Source organism: Sinocyclocheilus rhinocerous, unplaced genomic scaffold (assembly GCF_001515625.1).
Source record: "Sinocyclocheilus rhinocerous isolate Xijiao unplaced genomic scaffold, SAMN03320098_v1.1 scaffold1007, whole genome shotgun sequence".
In the NCBI taxonomy this organism is placed as follows: Eukaryota; Metazoa; Chordata; class Actinopteri; order Cypriniformes; family Cyprinidae; genus Sinocyclocheilus; species Sinocyclocheilus rhinocerous.
Window position 1 is genome coordinate 720,774 of NW_015631056.1, and position 10,931 is coordinate 731,704.

At 35.9% G+C, this 10,931-nt stretch overlaps 1 protein-coding gene across 2 annotated transcripts in view; it reads left to right on the top strand.

The window, feature by feature from the left end:
• Positions 1–9,228, top strand: part of aqp9b (aquaporin 9b) — a 24,846-nt gene extending 15,618 nt beyond the window's left edge. For both annotated transcript variants that reach the window (XM_016554146.1, XM_016554147.1), the window contains 3 exons: positions 757–875; positions 5,748–5,965; positions 8,224–9,228. In XM_016554146.1, the coding sequence (XP_016409632.1) occupies positions 757–875; positions 5,748–5,965; positions 8,224–8,392 (506 nt within the window). In that variant the 3' untranslated portion in view covers positions 8,393–9,228. The remainder of the gene's footprint in view (positions 1–756; positions 876–5,747; positions 5,966–8,223) is intronic.
• Positions 9,229–10,931: the final 1,703 nt, after the last annotated feature.

A 10,931-nucleotide genomic window follows, 5' to 3' on the forward strand; every position in this document is an offset into this window, starting at 1 on the left:
TTAGATCCAACCCCAATCAAACACACCTGAACCAGCTAATCAAGCTCTTACTAGGCATACTAGAAACTTCCCGGCAGGTGTGTTGAGGCAAGTTGGAACTAAACTCTGCAGGACACCGGCCCTCCAGGACCGAGTTTGGGCACCCCTGCTCCAGTCAATCACAACTCCAAGTTAACGCATGTACCTCACATTTCATGAAGTGGGTTCAGCTTTGCTTTTTAAACTGGAAGAACAAAGTGGCTCAGGAAAACAAACAAACATAACTTTCCCCTTAATAATAAACATTGTTTTAGTGCAACCTGTACATATCTGTTAACACGTATTAAAAAATGTGTTTTAGGGTTTCATGGCCTTAGGCTTGATATTAGGCATGCACACAATATACACAGACGCACAACTCAAACTAAACATTTTTTGTCTGGTTTGTTTTGATCTTTGTTAGATTAAGATAGATATTCGATATAACATTAGATTGATTAAGTTACTCCAAAAAAGTAATGTTACAGAGTAGCCTAGTTTTTCTAGATTGCAATAGGATTTTTTCCGTTAATTTTTTTTATTTTATAATTTTATTTTAAATTATTTTGCAATTACACTGTACAGTCATTAAATTTCTACCTAATTACTATGAATTCTTATTCTAAAATCTTTCTCTAGTTGAAAAGCTGTTGGATGTTGAAGTATAACTAATAATCTGTCCTTTGCAGCAACTCATTTCAATGTTTTCTGCATAAAATACCTAAAAAAAATCCATAGGTGCCTTCGCAAATTTTGCTGGTGGAAAACGGATTGTAATTGGTGAAAATGCCACAGCAGGTATCTTTGCCTCATATCCACACGAAGATCTTTCATTGTTAAATGGATTAATTGATCAGGTGAGTGAAACACAGTAATTCGTTATTTTAAATATCACATAATCTCACTAGTGATTATACAATGAAATTAAACAGCACTCCAATGTTAAAGTGGACATCGGATGCCAATGTCTTCATGAAATGTCTGCAACATACTTTGGTTAAAATTCGAGAGGCAGTATTAAAGGTTACCTATTATGCCCCTTTCTACAATATGTAATACATGTCCCCAGAATGTGTCTGTGACGTTTCAGCTCAAAATACCCCACAGATCATTTATTATATCATTTTGAAAGTGCTTATTTTTAGAGGAAGCAGAAACGCACTGTTTTCGTGCATGTATCTTTAAATGCAAATAAGCTGCTGCTCCCCGCCCCCTTTTCCAGAAAAGGGCTGTGCCTTTACAGCTTGTACATCAAATACTTTGCTAAAAAAAAACATCTGTTTGGTTTTGATTATCGTGTCTATCGCGCTGAAATCATGCGTTTTAAAGCCATATCAGTTTAAACTTCTGATATAGAGCGCACACATCCGACGCATGTGAGTACTAAACTAAGTTCTCTTCAAGTCTTATTGTGCTTAACCCTCTGGTATTGTTCATTTGGGAGTCACACTTGTGTTGTTCACAGTCAAAAGTAACCGGGCACCTGAAATGTAACTTTTTTTTTTTTTCTTCAGTGAAATCAATGTAATGTATTTTTTGTTCAATAATATTTTGTATTTTTTATTTTGAGAGAAATTCATGGTACTATTTAATATTTATGCAATAATTATGATCAAATTTTCCCATTGAAAATAATACAAAAATTAATTTTCTAATATTTTTTTTTACTTTTCAATTATGACAGTATGTCATGTTAAAATAGAGACAATGCCTTTAAAACGTAATTTAAGGCAGATTAGTTCCATCTGGTGGGTGCGAGTGTGTCTGTTTTGCACTCTTAATATTTTAGAGTGTCACCCCTTCATTGCTGTGCACTTTTTTTCTGAATCGTGAATGATTTGTAGATTGTACACACAAGAAATTCTTTGTATTTTCATATTTTTGCATATTTCCCATTCATTTCCAATGGCGGTCATTTTTGAATCAAGTCCACTATTTTTTTTGTGGTCACATAGTGACTGCCATTAAAGTCAGCGAGTTTCGTACCATTCCGATGAAGTAGCGATTTTTAAAATAAAAAAAAAAATAAAAAAATCTGGTCAAAAAAAACTGAACAATACCCGAGGGTTAAACTGTCAAATACACACAAGGTTATGTTAAAAACATGCTACAAAAACAGTCAGTTATGTCTGTGAAGGTAAACAGCTGGGAAAGAAATCGCATGTTTATATTAGATCTGTGTATGAAGTGACAGCAGCGTAATATGCAGTGCCTACAGCTGTCTATGCAGTTATATGACCCAAACAATAAAATAAAAACAGAAAATCACTCACTGCTCTTGACCTAATAACTTCTATAGCTTTAATAAGAAGACATTTCTAACTTGAATGCTGCTTTTAAATGCTCTAGAGTGAAAATAAACAAGGCGGATTCTGTGTGGCTCACTCAGGGAGGAGTCTTTGCTAATACGGCGGTGTCAGTCAGCAGCCGTGGGCGGTAATATTATAATAAGAACCCCTTCCTACATCAGAAGGGGAGAGAAATCTGATCAGCTCATTTTCTCACATGCTTGCAGAGAAAGGCTTACAAAACCAAACTTACTGGGTTCTTCTTTTTCACATTTTCTGAGTTGGTAGATGCACCGGACACTCAATTATAGCACTTAAACATGGAAAAAGTCAGATTTTCATCTGATGAGCCCTTTAAATTCAGACCTCATTATTGAAGCACAAATTCAAGTACCAAAAGCAGCCCACATCCTCTAAGTAAAAAAAAAAAGCATTTTCCTTCATTCATAGGCTGTATGGTTACAGGCACTATTAAAGGTATTGTGTTATGACTATGTTGTTGCCGATCTTGAGTGTATTATATTTTATATAGTTTTATGGTTATGTGGCGAGCCTGAGTATAGTTTTTACACATCAGCCCAGTCTTTTCTGTAACGTTAGTGACACGCAGAGTTGTTGTTTTTTTTTGCACATTAATCTGTCAATAAATGTGGCACACCCAGTTTTTCTGATGTACACCCAGAGTCTTTTTTCTGGCTACGCTAGTGGTGCAAACCACTGAATTGGCAAATGACCATGGAATAAGTGGGATAATCGCAGAGGCAACCACCCTCCGCTTCACGTCGGGTGATTCTTTGCCTCCTTAAACGATTCTTTAAATGCCATTTGTGCATTTAAAATCCTTTAATGCACGGCAAGCCATTGATTATCCCTTACTTAAAGAAAGGTTTTGAGAACATTCAACTTTCTAAAGACAGCATTTTTTGTTTTTTTTGTTTTAAAAAGAATTACATGGTCTTGTTCTTCTCCCAAAGAATAGATATCTGCATAATATTTAGAAACAAATTTAGAAATCATACCTACAAAATTATTACAAAAATTCTGGAGATTGTTATTCTTGTTAAAGACTCTGGTTTCTTTTTAGATTTTTTCTTATCAGTTGTGTACATTAGGTGTTTATCTTACATCTAATGTTGTTAAATTAATGTTTATTGCATTATTTAAGTATCATGTGTGTCACCATGATGGGGTTTAGTGTTTGTGTGAATGACACTGTGCACTTACTATATACTGTATTTAAAGGGGTCCTATTATGCTCTTTTACAAAGTCTTGATTTTGTTTTGGGGGTGTACTAGAACATGCTCTCATGCTTGGTGGTTCGAAAAACACATTATTTTTCACATAATTTACATTATTAAAATACCTTTCTCCCCATCCTGGCACAAACAGCTCGATTAGTTCCGGCTTTGATGAAGGTCCGCCTTCCGAAAAACAAAATGCGTTGTGTTTGGTGACTTTTTCATCACCACCTGTTTTTAGTGGTTGTCACTCGTCAGTGTATTATGTTCTTTTTGCTATAAACCACATATTAGTACTTCAGTGGGTTGGTATATTAACATATCAGTTAATGAAATACGATTTTTTTTTTACTGTGAATTTAAGTTAGGTCTGTAAAACCTAAAATGTTAATACCATATAAGTTCTGGCAACCACAGCTGCCGGTATTTTACCGTAAATGTTACCGTTTTTTTTTTTTTACAGTGTGCCCGTCTGCAGTTTGCCGAGCCTTTGAGCAATGTCAATGACATCAAATCCTTTCTGGCACGACTCCGGAGCAACTACGTTGCAGATTTCACCAACTTTCGCTTTGACATCTTCGTTTGGTTGTTCAGAGAGGCCATAGAGACGTAGGCATCAGCGTCTTTTGTAACATTCAGCATCAGCGATTCGTTCTTCCAGATTGACAAGAGATTTTTGCTGCTACTCAAATTTCTCAGCAAGCTTGGTTTTATCATTTTTAAGATCCTGAATCTCAACGTACAGGTTTTTCTTTGGCAAGGGGCTGCTCAGTGGAGTGTCAGGAGCGGGATGGAGAATTATTGGTAGGTCTCCTGAAGACGAATCAGTTGTAGGTGAGTCTGTGGCAGCAGATGAGTAGACGTAGTCTCATATTGCTTTCTTTCGTTTGTCTTTGGCGCTCATCATTAGTTGGCTTGCTGAGCCAGGCGGTTACGGCTATCTAAATCACCAGCTTAGCTTTAGTGCTTCTTAAAGAATGAGATGAAAAGTTATTTGACGGTATTACAAAATTGTTTCAAGATTGCTTTCTTAAAAGATTTAACTGATGTTTCAAAGAGGATAGAAGCAAAACCCTACAGAGCGTTTCAACACTGCTTTGGTCGCCATCTTGTTTCAACCCCCGAGATTGTCTTATTATTGGGAGATGAGAGGGTTTGTATTACTTACCATTGGAGAAAGCGTAATGGTCAACTTGGATCACGTGTGCCTTGATAACCAATCACATTACAGCCTTGACATCATTGAATTTCAGTCAGAGTTGTGCGACACTCAGTCGCCATTTACGGATACTATAGAAATGAATGAGAACTGAATCCCACCTGTCGCAAAAAGTCAGCGACTTTTCTTAAAAAAAACTCTAAAAATAGTTTAATCCAAAACTATTTTGTTTAATGGCAAACAAGTTGAAGATTAGCCGATAGGCCAGGGTTCCTCAAATCTTGCCCTGGAGGGCCAATGCGCTGCAGAGTTTAGCTCCAACCCTGATCAAACTCGCCTACCTGTGATTTTCTTATGATCCTGAAGACACTGATTAGCATGCTCAGGTGTGTTTGATTAGGGTTAGAGCTAAACTCTGCAGGAAAGTGGATCTCGTGGGCCAGATTTGAGGATCCCTGCGATAGGCTGTCGATTCATTGAATGATAAGCCGTTTCCTCACAAAAGCTGTTTATTCAGCGTAGTGAAGCCTTTCCTCCATGGGTGCAGCCTGAGCAATATGACGTCGTATTGCTCAGAAAATCAAAACACTTGATAATTGAGACTGTTTAGGTTTTTTGGGGATTAAAAAATAAAGAAGTGAATGGATTATCATCATTGTAGGGGGGATGTGTCCACACATTGCTAAAACACATTTATATGAAAACATTGACAATTCACAAAAGTGAATTTTTTTCATCCGATGTCCCCTTTAAAGCCTGTGCTTTGACTTATAGACTGTTGTGTTTTAAGAGGGGAATTAAAAGGAGGAAACAGTAAATATAAATCATTAGCATATAAATCTCTGGTAGAGAACTTTGAAAGCCCATTTCCATCTTAAGAATAAAAATAACTAGCTAGTTAGAATTATAACTAAAAAATATCTTAAAATTTCTCAATCTGACTTTATTATTTTTAAATTTCTCTCACAATTGTATTTCTTACTCTGAGGTAAAACAACCTTCCATAAAAGAATATTTTGCCGATCATTAGTCTCTATTTACAGGTGATTGGCACAGGTGCCCTGGTCCTCTGTATTTTAGCCATCGTAGATAAGAAGAATATTGGGGCCCCTAAAGGAATGGAGCCACTGGTTATTGGTCTGAGCATCCTGGCTATCGGAGTGTCCATGGCGCTGAACTGCGGCTATCCCATCAACCCTGCCAGAGACTTGGGACCTCGGCTCTTCACTGCTATGGCAGGATGGGGACTAGATGTGTTCAGGTACAGAAAACCCCCTCTGCATTGACATTCTTTTTCTTATTTTTTGTTCAGATTTTCTGCTTCTTCCCTTATCTGTATTATTGCTTATGCTGTAACAGGAAGTTTTTTTCAGGGGGTGTGTATAATAACACAATGCAGTTAGAACTGTTACCCTGTATCTAAGTGGCAAAAGTGTCAACCAGCATGTGAGAAACAGAGGCGCACCACCAACTAACGTACCGTTTGAAACTCTTAAGTGCAAAGGCCTATTACCATTCTTCTGACAGAGCAAATACATTTTTAAATGCATTTGTGTGTCGCCTGCATATTGGACCAATTTTAAAAATTTACGTGAGGCAGCCTGAATTCTCCAAAGACAGGATGCATTTTATTCTTATTAAAGGAAAAAAAAAAGTTGTCTTTTACTAAACTCTGTTTCTAGCTCGAATAAAGACTTAAGTGTTGAATAAAATAACATATGCAATACAGTACTGCTGTTTACAATCACACATGTCAGCAGTAAAAACCCTCCAAAACACTGTAGCCTTTGACTTATTGATGCATATCTGGCATATTCCAGTTTTGCATTACTGTGATATATTACATGGCTCTAAAAGTTACTTAATTCTGATTCATTCTAGTTGGTCATTCAGCTGTCAAATATTTTTTGTATATTTTGTTGTGCAGCCCTTTTTTCTCACTTTACAGCTACAGACACAGGATGATGTCCAGGAAGAGCTAATCACATATCAGTAGCCTACATGAGGAAATGCTTGATCTGTCTGTTTAATTTGTCTTCCAATTTGAAAATAGATTAGGGGTCACCTGAGGGCAAATGCTCTGGTGTTATAATTGCAACAAGCAAGCATGTACATTATAAACAGTGTACATGAAGATTACTTAAGTTCAGTTCAGCAAAGTGTCTGCATGCAGTGGCAATGCATTTGTTTACAGTTACCTTTGCCAACCTGTTTGTAGAGAAGGTTCAAGGACAGAGAGCAGCTGTATTCTCAGTAGCCTATAAAAGGATCAAGGGATTGAGGGAGGGAAAGTGTGGTACAGACGGGGAGCACTAGAGTGACACACGAAGCACAGATTACAATAAATGCATTAGTGTCTATACAGCTAGACACCAACACTGTTGACATTTTCCACCAGTCTGACAGCTAAACAACACTTCAACTCAGGATACACCTGTGATGTACAGGCACATTCCTAACCACTCATTTTTGTAACAATCATGGTTGTCCTGTCTACTTTAACCTGTGTGTCCTGAATTAGATTGAGAATACTTTTTAAATTCTAATTCAGTTCCAAATTTGAACTGAGGTTGTAAAAATGCAGTTGTAATGGACAATTGATGTAGATATAAAATTTAACAACATTCAAAGAAATGCATTCTACACATTCATATTTTGTCCCATTAATAAACATTAGATACAAATTCTCAATATGCAAAATTCTACCTATATAAATTTGCATTTATTTAGAAGTATTTGGACAATTTGTGCAATATTTGTTCGCTTAAAACACCTAAACATGACTGAATGTCATTGCATGAAATGGGAAATATTAAAAAGAGTGGCATCTGCATCTTTGTAATGAAATTAATTCTTTTATTGAGCTATAATGCATTCAGTTGATCAAAAGTGACAATAAACACATTTATAATGTTACAAAACATTTCTATTTCCAATCAATTCTGTTCTTTTGAACTTCTATTCATCAAAGAATCCTAAAAAATGTATCACATTTGCACAAAAATATTGAGCAGTACAACTGTCTCCAGCATTTGATAATGAGAAGAAATGTGTCTTGAGCACCAAATCAGCATCAGTAGAATTCTTTCTGAAGGATAATGCGACATAAACTGCCTAGAAAATTGCCTTATTAACATAAGATATTTTTAAATTGCAATAATATTTCACAATATTACTTATTTATAATCAAATATATGCAGCCTTGGTGAGGATAAGAGAAAAAAATGAACCCAAACTTTTAAACGGTAGCGTGTATGTATATATGAATATATAAAGCAACAAACAAACAAAAACAACTTAAGTAATCTGTTCTTGCCCATTTGGTTGTTGTGATCGACTAATGAAAGTTTTACGAAACTTGTGTGACCGTGTTGAATTTCTTTGAATTTCAGTAAATTCCTCTTCCTGTCATTCCAGTTCGAACTCTGTGTGTGGCCAATTCAATTCTAACTGAAAACTTTCTTTAGAATACTTACATTCAGAATTGTTGCCCAGTCCTAACTTTATTCTCATCTTCAGGGCTGGAAATGGCTGGTGGTGGGTTCCAGTGGTCGGGCCGATGGTGGGTGGTGTGGCTGGGGCAGTGATCTACTTCCTGATGATTGAGCTGCATCACCCCGAGCCTGAGAAGAACCTTGAAGACGACAACAGCATCAAAGATAAATATGAATTGAACACCGTAAACTAGAAGGAGAGGGAAAGTATGCTATCTTTTCCTTCACCATAGACCTCAAACAAAAAGCACTGCTATTTCTACGTACCCTCTCCTTCTCTGTCTTTTCTTCTAGATGTCTTTTCTGAGTCTTTTGCCAAGTAATTTCATGAAACCAAGCAGCTATGAAAGACAGCATAATTCTAGCTTTTTTCATGTTCTAAAGTTTAACTATAGAAAATTTCCAAAGATCACCATTCATTCTATCAACACATAGCGACAACAGAAATAATCAGGTATTTAATATAAAGCATCCACAGTTTATGAGTATTTACCATCAGTAAGTGTCACACCACTGCCAGTAACAGATTACAGGTGCTAACTGATCCTCCATATTAACAACTCTGGAATGTATATAGAGATAATCAGAATTTTCGACTGGTTTCTCAGGTTTCCTTTCCTTTAAGATACAGCCAATGCAGGTTGTCCAGCCTCAGCCAGAGAGAGTTGAACCACTCCAGGATAGTACCTATAATTTTTCCTTCCTTCCTTTTTCTAATCCTCCTACTATTTGTCTTAACTTTCACAGACATCTGATAACCCTATATCTTGCCATAAGCAGAAATATGTTTTTCTCTCACTGAAATGAAAGAAGAGGGTACTTTACTTTCCACTCTATTTACTCAAAAGACGAACAGGCCTCCTTGTCTGTAAACGATTAAGTCAGTACGAATCAAATCATGTTTTGATTCAGACATGAATCAATACAAAACATGAATAGATGAGCAACCAACTGCATGCATAACTGCTGATAAGGTAACATGCATGAGGTAACAGAATGATCGTTGCAATGCATGTTAAATAACTATTATATATATGCTTAAGAAGAAATAAATGTGTATTATGCAACGTGTCAAAACGTTGAAGAAAATGATTGCATCAGAACTTACAGGAGCAGTATTGTGTATATCACATAACGTGATCTTTTTAATGCTTCAGTAGGTATTTCGTAGCTATTGTTTGTGGAAAAAAAAAATTATGTTTCATATGTGTTTTTTTCCCTCTTTTTAAAAACGTTATAGTAATTTATTTATCGGCACTTAAATGAATTCATAGCAGTTGTCTGTACAATAAATTCAAAGAGATCCTATTATATATTTCAATATTTTTGTCTTTTTAATCCTGTTCAGGTTCAGATTTATTTACTTGCTCTCTCATAAATGAAATATTTATTAATTACTCCATTCAAAATGTTGAAGATAGTATTGTCATTCTGCTAATGTAGACATAATTAAATAAACATACTGTTATACATATTTCATGTCTTTTTTTTTTCTCGTGTGAATGAGGATTAGAACACGGCAGTCACTATTTCCTATATGTCTGTATTCTACAGTACTGCATCACAGTCAGTTTAGTCCTGTCCTGAGATACACTACACATCTAATGTACCTTCTTAGGTAATGGCAACCATGTTTGCAAACCGATACACATAGTACATTTGTGAATTCATTTACTTAGAGAAACATTAATTCACCTCAACATATTCAGTCTAAACAGAAGACCTGTGGATAAACCACATCAAATGTACAAAATCACCCTCCACTTGTTCCAAACCTGTATGAGTTTCTTTCTTCTGTTGAGCACAAAAGGAGATATCTTGAAGAATGTTGGTAACCAAAAAGTTGACGGTAGCCATTGACTTCCATAGCATTTTGACTGTTTGGTCACCAATATTCTTCAAAAATATCTTCTTTTGTGTTTAACAGAAGAAAGAAACTTGAGGGGGAGTAAATGATGACAGAATTTTCATTTTTGGGTGAACTATCCCTTAAATAGCATTAAAAATGAGGAGGAAGAGATCAAACAATAAAATAAACAATTCTGACTGCACTTATCTGCATATCTGACCTGATTTAATCATTATCACTGTCTGACCATCAACATCAGCTCACTGTCCACTGAGTTTATGCATAGGCCTACATGCCGTCCGTTTCTGCTAACTAGACTGTAATATGTTCATCAGCCAACCATTCTATGAAACAACACATCTGCAACATGCTGTATGGGTAAAATGTGTAAAGTTGATTAGAATTTAGAAAATCATCAACAGCATGATCGTTGAGAAGAATTACGTAACCTATTGAATTACTACTTAACCTACAGAATTTCTATAACCTATACATAACATTTTAATGTGAGAATCAGTCAGAAACAGTTTTTTGAACAGAAATTAGTCTTTAATGACATCTAACAAGGCTAAAATGATAAAAGAGCTTACACACACAAACTGGGTTTCCATGTTTTATGTGGGCATTCCATTGGCGTCATTTTTATATTGTATAACCTGTATTTTCTATCCCCTTCCCCTAACCCTACCCCTCACAAAAAAACCTTCTGAACATTTAGATTAAAAAAACAAAAACAATTTTATATGCTTTATTTTATAAACTTACTCAATGGGACCAAAAAATGTCCCCCCAAAGACAAGGATTTTGGATATTGCCATCTTTGTGGGGACATTTTGTCCCTATAACATAGGGTAAACACAAACCATACATCACACACACACACA